At 34.9% G+C, this 13,801-nt stretch overlaps 2 protein-coding genes across 2 annotated transcripts; one reads left to right on the top strand and one right to left on the bottom strand.

Annotated features, from left to right (window-relative positions):
- Positions 1–330: 330 nt before the first annotated feature.
- On the top strand, positions 331–2,702 carry LOC132618226 (uncharacterized). The gene has a single exon (XM_060333292.1). The coding sequence runs from the start codon at positions 331–333 to the stop codon at positions 2,698–2,700; it is 2,370 nt and encodes a 789-aa protein (XP_060189275.1). The 3' UTR covers positions 2,701–2,702.
- Positions 2,703–3,491: 789 nt separating this feature from the next.
- Positions 3,492–8,816, bottom strand: LOC132618218 (pectinesterase-like). Its single transcript, XM_060333279.1, has 3 exons — positions 8,809–8,816; positions 7,419–8,314; positions 3,492–4,303 (listed from the first exon to the last, which is right to left on the bottom strand). Exons 1-3 carry the CDS (start codon positions 8,814–8,816, stop codon positions 3,603–3,605), a joined length of 1,605 nt encoding a protein of 534 aa, XP_060189262.1. The 3' UTR covers positions 3,492–3,602.
- Positions 8,817–13,801: the final 4,985 nt, after the last annotated feature.

Raw genomic sequence — 13,801 nt, 5'->3', positions numbered from 1 at the left:
CAAAATCTATTATTAATGTCTTTTCATTTCTTATTGTACTGCAATATTGTTCATTTATGGGATAAATTTTGAAAACATATGCAACACTATAAGCTTTTAGGCATTCTATTTGGGATAATATTTTTTTTTCTTTTTGAGAATGCAGCTTTTTGGGGTTAGTTAATCAAATATTTTTTGGGTTAATCTCACAACCAGAACCAGAAAATGGAAAAAGAGAATTCAAGTACACCACCCACTAATACTTGGTTTAATTAAATTAAATTTAATATATGCAATGTGAAGTGATTTTTGTTTTGTGATTTTAGGATTCTTTTAGCGAGAGTCGCTATAATGAAGAGATTTTACCAGGTTATTCAAACTCCTTCAAGTTCTGGTTTAAGCTCTCCTGTGCCAAATTCTTCTTCGTGTCCAGTTGTTCATGACAAAGATAAAGTGTTGGATTTGAATCTTCCTAAACCTGATCCTGGTGAAAGAAAGCAAATCTCACAATATTCTTATAATGAACGTGACCGAATAAGGAGACATTATATTCAAAAAGGACCATGCCAACCTCGTGATCATATATTCCCAAAGAGAGAATTTGGTGGACTCATGCGTCAATTTAATCCTGACTGGTTTGGTACTTCATATTCTGAATGGTTAGAATATAGTGTTAAACTTGATGCGGGCTTTTTTTTATGTTGCTACTTGTTTAAAAATGAACATGGAAGAGTTGGAGATTCTTTTACAAAACATGGTTTTAGAGCTTGGAATAAAGGTATAGAAAGGCTTAATAGACATATTGGTGATGTGAATAGTCTTCACAATCGGTGTTTCAAGAGGATGAGAGACTTAAAGAATCAAGAACAATCGATTGTAACTTCTTTTGACAAGCATAATGAGAAAGATAAAAATAATTATCAAGTTCGGTTGAATGCTTCAGTTGATGTGACAAGATTTCTTTTGAAACAAGGAATGCCTTTCCGGGGCCACGATGAAGGTGAAACTTCTACAAAAAGGGGAAATTTTCTAGAACTTTTAAAATGGTATGCAAATAGGCATGATGAAGTGAACAAAGTTGTACTAGAAAATGCTCCACAAAATAACATGATGATTGCTCCAAGTATCCAAAAGGAGATCGTGAATGCTTGTGCAAAAGAAACATTGAAAGCAATTATTGAAGATTTAAATGGAGATTACTTTGGCATATTGGTTGATGAATCTAAGGATGTTTCTCATAAGGAACAAATGGCTCTTGTTCTTAGATATGTCAACAAAGAAGGCACACTTATTGAACGATTCCTTAGTGTTGTTCATGTTAAAGATACAAGTGCAATAGCATTGAAAGATGCTATCTATTCTTTGCTTTTAGAGCATTCATTAAGTCCATCTCAAATACGGGGACAAGGTTATGATGGAGCTAGTAACATGCAAGGAAAAATCAATGGTCTTAAAACTCTAGTTTTGGAAGACACTCCTTCAGCTTATTGCATACATTGCTTTGCTCATCAGTTGCAATTGACTCTTGTAGCTGTTGCAAAGAAGCACTATGATGTAGATCAATTTTTTGATATTGTTGCTAATGTCTTGAATATTGTTGGAGGTTCTTTTAAGCGCAGGGAGATTCTTCGAGAAGATCAAGCAAAAAAACTAGAGGAATTACTAGTGCTTGGTGAAGTTTATACGGGAAGTGGACTAAATCAAGAACTTGGGCTTCAAAGGCCCGGTGACACCCGTTGGGGATCTCACTTTAAAACAGTGCGTAATTTTATTGCATTATTCTCATCAATTGTTCATGTGCTTGAAGTAATTGCAAGTGAGGGTACAACTTATCTAGAGAGATCCATGGCAAAAAGTCTAGTGAATGATATAAGATCTTTTGAGTTTGTGCATATATTGAAAATGATGTTGAAAGTGTTGGCAATTACAAATGATTTGAATATGACTTTGCAAAGAAAATATCAAGATATTGTGAATGCTATGAAGCTTGTTGGTTTTGCCAAGAGGCAACTGCAATCGATGAGAGAGTCTAAATGGGAATCTTTGATTGAAGATGTCTCTTCATTTTGTGTGAAGCATGATATTCTAATTCCTGAAATGGATAAGAACTATCATATTGGAAAGTCAAAGCGCAAGAGTTCAAGTGTCACATATTCTCATCATTTGCATGTAGAAGTCTTTAATGCTGTTATTGATTTGCAACTTGCGGAGCTTAATAGTCGTTTTGATGCAGTGAATAGTGATTTGCTTTTAGGTATGGCTAGTTTGAGTCCGGATAATTCTTTTGCAAATTATGATAAAGACAAAATTATGAAACTTGGTACACTTTATCGTGATGAGTTTAGTGTTTCCAAGCTTGAAGATCTCAGTTACGAGCTTGACAACTATATTCTCTTTGTGAGAGAAGATAGTGATTTCTCTAATTTGAAAGGAATTCGAGATCTTTCAGAAACATTAGTTGAAACAAATCTGCACAAGACTTGGAGACTTGTTTATTTGCTTGTGAAGTTAAGCTTGATATTGCCTGTGGCTACTGCAACAGTAGAAAGAGCTTTTTCTTCAATGAAATACATCAAAAATGACTTGCGAAGCAGAATTGGTGATCAATTTCTTAATGATTGTTTAGTTTGTTATATAGAAGATGAAGTATTTGAAAGTGTACCAAATGATGCGATCATTGATCGTTTTCAAAACATGACAAGTCGTCGGGGACAATTGTAATGGTGATATTTACTAAATATATGTATCTCTTTTGCATGTTGATAGTGGTCATATGATTTGATTTAACCTGGCTCTTCAACAAATATTTTACTTTTTCGTGCTTTCACTATAACACTTATACACCTGAAAAGTAAGGAAACAACTGAATAAAACTTAATGAGATTTATGCGTTTTAGAGAATATCTCAAACCACTTTATTTAAACTAAAGTATAGAATTATTTGCTTGTATCCAGTACTTAACTGTTTCAATGTCTACAGTATTGAAATGTAAATTTTTGGGTATAGCGGGGTGAGGGAGTTTGAAAAGTATTTCTATGGTTTTGAGTGTAAGGTGGATTGTTACTTTTAAAATTTTTGAATATCAATGTTCTTTGTTTGGTTAGGTTATTATTGTATGGTACCTTGAGGCCTGTCCTAAAATTTTAAATCTTGAACCTCTAAAGTTAAAATCCTGGATCCGTCTCTGTTGATGAGAGGCATACGATACAATCATTTATAATAGGGCCCTTTATAATACATCATATATAAATCTCAATCTTTGCAATTTCAATTAATATTCCTTTTTCAGTAATAGGCTGGCCCTCTGAAATCCCACTTCTGTGCCACGGCTGTTTCGGTAAGGGAAAGAGTAAAGTAATACTAGTACTTGTAGTAGTATCAGATTAAAACCCTTAGCTAAGCACATAAAGTTGCAGCTATTCTGGAATTTATCACATCACATGTCTGCTGAAACAACAACCTTTAACAGGTCTGTCTTAAATTGTGAATAAGTAATACAAATGACATTAACTTCCCAAAGGAAAAAGGCTACTGATTAAAGCTCCTCACGCAGGGAATTAATCGATCAGATTAACTACCTAGAAAACAAACAAATAGCATCCATAAAATTCGAAGAGAATACTTAGGAGGAAGTCAAATGAAGATAGAAAGGAAAGCCTGAAGCCGGTAACCATTCCCCTCCCTGAATGAAATTCCCAACTGTGAATTGACTTGCCTCAGCCGAACTGTTGATGACTCTATAACCAGGCCAATTCACTCTGGCGCTAGTATTTGAACCTGGTCCTCTGTTCATGTACTCCCCGTAATAAAGTGTGTTCAATGCAAAATCACCATTCCATTCCAACCACCCAGCAGGCTCTATTAAGCTGCCAATGTACGATCCAAGAAAGACAGTTCTAGAATATTCTTTCCAGGGGCGTCCTAAATAATTCTTGAATGATGATTGTACAGGAATCAAATCAGCAGCCGCTTCCACTTTGCAGTTCAAGATTGAAATCCCAGTATTCTGGTTTGGATCTTCTCTTCCTTGGGCAGTGAACATGTTCTTCTGATTTGGGTCCGGTTGACGAGCGTACAAGTTACAGTTCTGGAAAACTACTTCTGCATTACCGAAGATGAAATCGACAGTTCCATAAACGTCACATTCACGATAAAATTGTCGAAGGGAATGGACGTAGAGGGTGTCTTGATATGCGACGAAGCTGCATTGGTAGAAAGCCGATAGGTCTGAGCCACTTCGAAGAGCCACTGCTTGGTGCTTGCTTGGTCCCGCGTAGTTTACAAAGGTGATACCTTTTGCTAAGAATCCTTTTCCCACCACGGCTGCATTAAAATAAAAAGGACCAAAAATTAAACAGACAACTTGAAGAACAGGCAGTAATTAGTGATAATGTACAGGAAAATTTAAGTGAAGAAAAATATACTTAGCTTTAAAATACAGTATTAACTTAAATCACCAAATTATTGTTTTTCTTGAGCACTGATTTTTTTTATTTTTTTTTTGTTTTGTTTTGTGGGGTTTACCGAAAACAAAAAGGAAAGGAAACGGTAACTTTATTTGTTCAGCGTTAATTAATGTCAGGAGTAAGAGCAATCGAAAAAGAAAAAAAGGAAAACGACACGTCTGCTAATGCATGCACATGAGAAGGCTGGCCTATTTTTGACTTTCAATGGATGGAAATTGGAATATGTACAAATAGGGCTCTCAAATGAGCGGGTTGGGTTGAAATTGAGCAAGTTATGATGGACTGAGTTGATAAATGAGTTAGGCTAAAGATTGGCTCAAAATTATTTCGGCTGAAATCAAAGGCGGATCCAAGATTTGGAGATTGCAGGTGTCATACTGTCCAAATAGGATAAACAAGTCAGTTTGTTCAATTTTAGGCTACGGTTTGGGTTATTTATCTATATCGATGACAAATCGATTGGATATGTAGATTTGTTTAGTAATGTTCTCTTTTAGATATTCTGAGATTAAAGATTTCTAAGCATTCCACTTTTTTTTTTATTTGGAAAAAGAGGCCTTATTCTCTAATTCTTGCTACTATATGTTATTTCTTATAAGTTGATTATCTTATTTATCCGTGGTAGCTACTGCTTCCTTCTCTTAGACTGCTCTATCATGACTTTTTCACTTTCTTTAGTTCCATTTTCATTTTGCTTTGAACTGCTTGTGCTTATCTGACCTTTTCTTGTCGTGTTTTCTCTTGAGCCGAGAGTCTTCCGGAAACAGCCTCCCTATCTTCCGAGATAGGGGTAAGGTCTGCGTACACTTTACCCTCCCCAGACCCCACATTGTAGGATTTCACTGAGTATGTTGTTGTTGTTGAGGCCTTATTCTCTAAAACTTTGAGAAAGAAAAAGAGTTTCCACGTTAAAAATTAGAACCTGTATAAATCATCTAATACCATTACCTCTATTTATTCATACTCCATTACTTTTGTGTGTTGCTGCAGATATATAGTTGAGAAAGAATGAAGCATTGTAGCTTTTCAATCCAGTTATTTTCACTTAACGGAAACGTCGGTAAAAGATCAAAGTAACCTTTAAATTTTAAAAACACTAACATAATCAATATTCATCATTTTTAAAGACTTCAAAACTTTTTTTAACTATTTATAATTTTCTATTTAAAAGGTTTATTGATTTTTTGGTGATGTTTTAAAACTTAGTACTCATTAATGTGTGATACGCCCGTTGGAAATTAATAGGTACTTAAAGAAAGAGGAAGTAAAGCATGTCAAAAATTAATTATAGCAAAAAAGAGTCAATTTGGATTAATAAAGAATAGCAAGTAAAAAGAATTTATAAGGAAGACAAAAAATGAAACAGAATAGAGCTGAAGGTGTACTTTGGCAGCAAGCAAAGGATTAAGCCAAAAAAAAAAGTGCTGCGGACGAGCTTCGAACTCCCGCTTGGTTTGTGGTATGATATGCCCTTTGCTAGTGGCACTATCGCCTCAATTGTTAATCCAGGTGGCAATATCAATACATAGCCCATATCTTAAACATATACGCATATATATATATATATATATATATATATATATACAAAGTTTCAACCGAGGCGTCCGGGTGCCATCCATCCCCACCCTCCTACATAGATCCGCCCTTGGCTGAAATGGGTTAGACTGAACTAAAATTGGGCTGATGACCCGCCCAAGTTGACTCAGTTTTTTTTTAAGGATCTATTTTCTAGGAAAATATTTTCGTTGCGAAAAATATTTTCGAGGAAAACATTTTTCGTGGTAAATATTTTCGAGAAAAACATTTTTCGTAGAAAATATTTTGCTTCATATTAAACACCCCCTAAACTTAATTATAAGATACATGATACAAGAAAAGTGAATACATAGAAAAAAAATACAGTAAATCTCAAGCAATAAATTCAAATTAAATTAAATTTTAAAAATGGGCTAAAATTGAGCTAGTATTGGGCTAAATTGGAGATCAATTTAAAATAAATTATGTTGGGTTGAGCTAAAATCAGCGCAATACAAAATTATCTTGAGTCTAACTCATAAAAATTTGAATGGATTGGGTGGGCCATCAACTTTTGGATCATATTTAACACTTAGGGGTCGTTTTGTTTGAGCACAAATTATGATGAGATTAATTATGTTGGGATAAGTTATACCGGGATTATTTATGTTGGGATTAGTTATCCTGATATTATTTCTTATTGATTGTTTGGCTTGTTGTATTAAAGGTAACATGCATTGCATAACTTTTAAGAAAAAATTATTTGTTTACAAAAATATCCTCCACCTTATCTAGTAGAAAAATGGTTTTGAGAACCTCAGGACTATTTTAGTCAATTTCACTCTTTTATCCTGGGACAAGTTATTCAGGATTACTATTCCACCCTCTGATGGATATAAGTTATCTCAACACTATTTTTAATCCTAAGATAACTTATCCCACGATTAGTAACCAAACAAAAGATAATTAAAGTGGTACTCAATTTTGTATCCCATCACTATTTTTGCTTATCTATAGTACCAAACCACCCCTTATATACAAACCCCTTGTATACAAACATAGTTCTACAGTATATATCAGGAATGTGAAAATTATATTTAAACCCCGCTATTGTACTGAGGTTGCGTTTCGGAACAAGAATTCATTAAATTAATTGAAATACTCCTATGTTTTACGACTTCATATCCAGTAAATTAACTCTAGTTCCACCCATTTTCTCTTGCCCAAGAACCAAGACAAATTCTTTGTTGGAGCTCCAATTAGCATTTGTAGTTTGCATGTGATCTTCAAGCATTGCAATAAACTAAGAGGCTTCCCTTGATCTGTTAAACCCCATAAATATGCAATATTGCAAGAGGACTAGTCAATTTGGAATTACTCTTATTGGTTTTAAGTTCACCAAAATATTGTAATAAGTCCCCGCATGAAACGATCAAAAAAGAGAGGCTAGAACTTACCAACGGTGGCAGGTCGGAATGTAGTCCATCCATCGACATGATTCCGGTTTCCCTTTATCTTTGTCTTTCCGATCCCATCTCCGACAAACATTATCATGGTTTTCTTCTTGTCTACCTCAACGTATTCAAAGTAAGCTCCCGCCTTAATGTAGATAACAAATCTTGTCGTGCTGGAGTTGGGCGCTGCACTTAAGGCCTCGTTGATAGTGGTGAAATTACCAGTACCATCCTTTGCCACCACCAAGTCGAACTTTGTCTCGTTCAGTGGAGCTTGAAGAAGTGCCCTGTCCCGCCTCTTCACCCATTTTGGGAATTCGTTTTTCACAGCCCCGTACTCCGGGAACACTTGTTCTTCTTCTTCACAGCCCCGTCTCTTAATTTTCTTGAGCATGGCCAGGGAGTTGCTGATGTGGTGAGCGATAGTATGCAGATTGTCCTCAACGTAACGGCTCAGGTTCTTTTTACTGTAGAAAAGTCCATCGAGGCAAGTGTCCTCATTAGTCATTGCAGCACTGAGAAGTGTTTGGATTTCATTGTAGTACTTGGAAGCAGATTTCTTTGGTGAGAGATCAGTGAGGGCAGTTCTGAGCTCAGAAATAGTGGCCCCCAAGAGTTGAACACAGTCTTCCAGTGCTTGTTTCTCAATGGGTTCCAATTTGGGAATATGGCGACGAAGGTAGCTGCAGTTGTGGGCGGAGTCTCTGACCTCGCCTACAGTGACTTTAACCGTAGAAGAGATGATCTCGGCAATGGATTTACGGTGGAGATGTGGGAATGAGGAGAGTGTGGATACACAAAGTTCAGGATGTAGTGTGCCTTCGCAATGGGATTGGGCTATTTGGATGTTTTTGTGAACATGAATATGTGGAGTCGTTCTGGAATTCGAGTAATTAATACTACAAGTTAGTAATTATCAGATTAAACACCCAAGTGCGATAACCATAGTGGCATACTGGGATGGTCTTTTTTTTTCCCACCATGGTGACGACGTGACGTGGTCTATCGTGGTCTTAATAGACTCTAAGGTAGTAATAAATGTTAAGATATCGAGGTTCAGCTCTTTTTTTAAGCTTACGCCTTTGTTAGTTATAAAGCGTCCCTCCATGACTAGTTAACAAGCTCCTTGGTCTTTCCAGCAACTAGAGTCTAGATACTAGCTTCAAAGTGGTTTTATGAATTGGAACAAATTATCTTGCGGAGGTAAATAAAGTCATTATATATATGTTTAATATACACAAGTATTCGTCTCAATGTTTCCCTAGAAAATGTGGTTATATAAATATAGCAACAAAGTGTAATATACATGTCCCGTGTATTTAAGTTGGATTTAATAAATAAAGGGGTTTAATTAAAGTGTATTGATTTCTCCGTTGGGGTTATTTCTGCTGACTTCCCCATTGATAACTTCTACAAGTCGCTCAGGTGAGGATGCTGCTTTGATTGTGGGACTTCTACAGGGGAAAAAAGCACCGGCAAGTTGACTCAACTCGTTACTTCCTCTTAATTAAATTAGAGTAAAGGGTCCAAAACACACCTAAATTATTACGTTTTTTTGTGTTTCATATTTGAACTATCCAAAGTGAGCAAAACACACCTAAACTATCACTATACAGTTAGCAAAACACACCTGGACGCTGACTAGACTAAATGTTTGACCTCACTCACCTCAAAGCTCGTGAAGCAAAATTTTATCAAATTTTTTTTGTCCATTTGGCATAGATAACGGCTATATTTTGCTGACTCATTATTTTTTTTTTTTTAAATCCAATTAATTCTTTAAAACCCTAAGCTCTCCCCTTTCTTCTTCATCATTTCTCAACCATTTTTCTTCATTTCTTCTTCTCCTGTGCATATTTATTTCATTTATTTCTTCTTCATTATCAACCTTGTTCTTCATTTTCTTCTTCTATAAGGGCTAATAAGATTTTCTCCTCATTTTTGTTTCCTTTCATCTTTTTCATTGGTCATATTTCTTGTCGAAATGAGGAAGAATGTCTTTTGTAAATGTGGGCAGCCTGCAACGATAAGAACATCAACAACGAATAATCATCCGGGAAGACGTTTTTATGGATGCCCGAATTATGGGGTAATCATCTTTCAAATTATTATACATTAACCAATATGTTTTTTCCATTAATTATCCGGTTAAATGGTGTGATTTAATTTTTTCAGATTAGTGGTCGTGTTGATTGCTTGTGGATTCTTTGATTGGTATGATGATACATTCCCAGCCCAATTGCCCAAGCAAAGGCTGTTATTCTTGGCTTGAAAATGGATAAGAAGGAAATTGAGGATGAATTGAAGAAGAAGAAAATTTTGAAGATGATGTTGTTAGTGTATGTTTTAATTTCTAATTTTACCCAAACGTATTAGGCTTTTAACTTTTAACCTTTTATTTATCCAAGGGGAATTAACTTATGCCACAGTGGAAATATTTATCCACGTGGAGTGCCACGTGGCACTATTTTTAAACAAAAAAAGAGAGTGTACCACACGCATTATAGTATATAAGTCCAAGTGTGTTTTGCTAACTGTATAGTGATAGTTTAGGTGTGTTTTGCTCACTTCGGATAGTTCAGGTATGAAATACAAAAAAATGTGATAGTTTAGGTGTGTTTTTTACCCTTTACTCATTAAATTAAGTACATATTCCCTTTCTATTGTTGATTGCTGTGCAGTGTAATCTTGTTAGCTTAGATGCCACAAAGACTAAGGCTTGACGCTGTAATAAAGGTTGATGATGGAGTTAAACTTCCAATCCTGTCTCTATAGATCCATAATATAAAAGTTTAATTAACTGTGTATTAAAATGTGTAACATCCTCATCTAAAAGTTTAACTCGTTAAAAAAAGTTTTTTTTTTTTTAAAAAAACTAGTGATGGAAGAGATCGAGAAATATCGGTCTCATTTGTCGCGGACATTTTATATGTTGGAGAGCCTGAATTTAATGTGGCCCTTCCTCGATTGCGCCTCTGTGGCTAAATGGCTTGTGCAATTCTTGTTGAAAAAATATTATATCTGAAAAAGTATAATAATTTTTCATTAACCTCCTTAATGTTTACATTCAATTTGGTCAAATAGTGTCTGTTGGCAACGTCTTCTTTTCTTAAATATGATCATATGAATGATCTTTATTACCAATAGCCTTTAAGGCCTTTTTGCTCTTAATTATTTGAACCTTGGCAGATGATAGGAAATTCATTATTTTGCTCTATATGTTTTATCTTCTAGTTCATTGGTTCATCTTGGTGAAAGTGAAAAAACTAAAAATCAAATTCCTTCCTCTCATTTTTTTTTTGTTGGGTTATCTACATTTGTGAAATTTTTATTAGATTTTGGCTCCTAATTTTGTACTAGAAGAGCTTGTTGAATCCTGAGGGATATACCTATACCGGGTGAAATATTCTTAAAGACAATGTCTTAATTGACATGTCTCAAGCTGTGAGATTGTACAAGAATTCTTGCAACGTTCATGATCGAGTATTTTTCCGTAAGATTTCCAACAATCTTAAGGATATTTCTTACTCACTCTATTCTTACGGAAAATTAAAAGAGAATAACTTGGTATAATCTGTCTAAGTTCCAGGTATGCTTCTGCTAATATTTGAATTTGAATGCTAACCGTACTTTATAATAAGTCGGTTTGTGGTGCAGATTTATGGATTATTAATGTGAATGTGCATCTTGCATTGTAAAAGATATTGCACTTTTAAATCCTTTATCCTCTAAGAGTCACTTTTGCAGCTCTTATAATCCTGAGTGCTTTAAACTTTCTCACTGAACATTTGAAGAGGCAAAGATATACTTACAGTTTTGAATTTCCTAAACTACCAAAATGATAATTTGCTTATGTTGATAGAGCATCAAAGCATGACTAATTGAGTGGTCATAAATTCGTGTTATCAGTATGGTCATCTAAAAGTTTATGTTTGTTAACTTGGTTTAATTGATTCTCAGAATTGTGGCATGAAATTAGTTTTTGCTTATAACTCGTCATGTGCATTTAGTGTGCATGTATTGAAGCACTAGTGAATTGACCCGCGCTTTGCGTGGTCATAGAGATAATCAAAATATTTCTATTAGTTTTTGTTGAAAAAAAATAATATTCATTAATCTAATATGTCTTTCTGATTTTACCCTGAACTATAACAACTGGTAAAAATACATTATTAGTGAGACAAATATCTTTACTTTTAATGTTAGTGTATATAATTTTAAAATATCATCTATAAGCTCTCAAACATGAAAGTCAAACCTCCAAATATAATACTTCTAACTTCATCTAAATGAATGGTAGTTCACAATTAATCAGTTAAATAGATCGCGTTTAAAAAACAAATGGACATTAGTTCTAATAAAATAAATAATATTAAAATAATTTAAATTTCCAAAAAATATTTCCCAAATATGGAAAAGAAGAAATACTCGATTAGTTCAAAAATTTCATTATTTTCTAAAATTATTTCATTCGAATTATCAATAGGCTAAAAAAAGACAATTAAGAATAATTTGAATTCTTATATTCATTCGCAAGATACTTATTTCGGATGGGTCACTCCAGGGGCGGATGTACCAAGAGCCCAGGGTGTTCACCCGAACATCCTGGACAAAAAATTACAGTGTATATTTAGAGTAAATTTATGTGTTTATGTACATATATTAACTTTTGAACACTCTGAACATATATTACAGTGTCTATTTAGGTTCAATTATTTTTTCGAACACCCTGAGTGAAAACTCTAAATCCACCACTGGGTCACTCTAATAGAATGAACCAAAGAAGTTCTAGATCATGAACTTTGTACTCCGCTAACATTACTTATAGACGGTTACACTTGGTCAAATCTGAATCTTTTAGTTTCTTATTTGAAAGTTCATTTCATGGTAATTTAACATTTAGTACGTAGTCCAAATTAGGAATGGCCTTCACGACCTTCGTCTTCTTCTTCGTTCGAAGATTTATTCGACTTAGATTCTTCTTGGCCGTTTCTTCTATTCTTTCCTTCACTGACCATTGTCAAACTCATCATAAGGTTTGGTGAATTTGTTAGTTTTCCTCTTAACACTACATTAATCCAAGTAACTATTTCCAATAATAGGGCACTTACTCCTATACTGCATGCCATGGGCGGAGCTAGCACCTTAGGCGAAGGGTGGTCAGGTGCACACCCTTCGGCGGAAAATTATGCGGTATACATAGGTTAAATGTTTGCAATTATGAGTATATATTTAATTTTGCACACCCTTAACACAAATGAGAATAAAATCTGTACAGCTTTCCCCAAATTCCTGGCTCCGCCACTGCTGCATCCAACATGCAAGAACAATAATATATGCAAATCTCCACTTTGTTGCCGGAATAATTAGTATGCCAAGACCTTTAACACGTTATAAATTACACTTTATTGTGACCAACCTGATCCTTTGCAGGTGTAAAAAGGCCAAGTCTCATTTTAGCCAAGGTTGGTGTTAGCTTATAATTGTAGTTGAGATTGACCATCACAAATAAATATAAGAATCAGTCATAGAGAAAAAAGTTAGCTAATTCATTGCTAAATGGGAAACAGAGCTTAAACATACAATGGATTTTCAGATCACAAGATTTACAAATTCTTCATCCAATCATAGAAGCAAAACATGGAAAAGATCATACAAAGCTACATGGAAAAGACCATACAAAGCTACATGGAAAAGACCTTTGAGAAAATTTAGCAGAATACGTATAGGATTCACTGAGTATAAGTGGAACAGATCGGCCCCTTGATCCATATGAACATGATGCCAAATTGTATGTCCGGCAGATCAGTGGCTACAAACACTTGAAATTCAAAACACCAAAACAATAGATAATCAACGGACCACACAAGTAAAAACCCCAAGGAAAACATAACAAATTAAAACATATCAGAAACAAAAAGTAAAGAATATTACTATCCTAAATCACTAGAAGAGCAAATGAACGTAATACTACTCTATCTCATGCATTATTTTAATTGGATGAACAAATTGGAAAAGAAGGATCCTGATAACCTGATTTTCTAATTTCGTCCAGTTGCAGTATATTCAGTTCAAGTGTGCACTTTTGGAACGCGCTACTCGCGCCATACATTTTCTCTCTCCTAAAGTATACCGTTATTACTAATTTTATTACCGTTAATTCTCCGATCAAGCCATGGGGCTGCCGTCTGGCACCCTTCCGGCGAGTGCAATAGTTCAAAAGGAAGCCTCAACTAAGGCGATCCCATCGACACACGATTCTACAGGATCGTATGCGAAAACCCTCACTGAAGCTCCGGGTTCATCTGCAGCTCCTAAATGCATTGAGCCCAAATCGATCAAAGGAAGAAGAACTTCGCACAATGGCAAACCGGCTGTGATTTTCA

Source organism: Lycium barbarum, chromosome 1 (assembly GCF_019175385.1).
Source record: "Lycium barbarum isolate Lr01 chromosome 1, ASM1917538v2, whole genome shotgun sequence".
NCBI lineage: Eukaryota > Viridiplantae > Streptophyta > Magnoliopsida > Solanales > Solanaceae > Lycium > Lycium barbarum.
This window is presented reverse-complemented; position numbering and strand designations above follow the sequence as displayed.

Coding starts and splice junctions, on each gene's coding strand:
- LOC132618226 (XM_060333292.1), top strand. CDS start 331: ATGAAGAGATTTTACCAGGTTATTCAAACTCCTTCAAGTTCTGGTTTA.
- LOC132618218 (XM_060333279.1), bottom strand. Junction 4,304..7,418: donor ATTCCGACCTGCCACCGTTG/GTAAGTTCTAGC, acceptor ATTTTAATGCAG/CCGTGGTGGGAAAAGGATTC.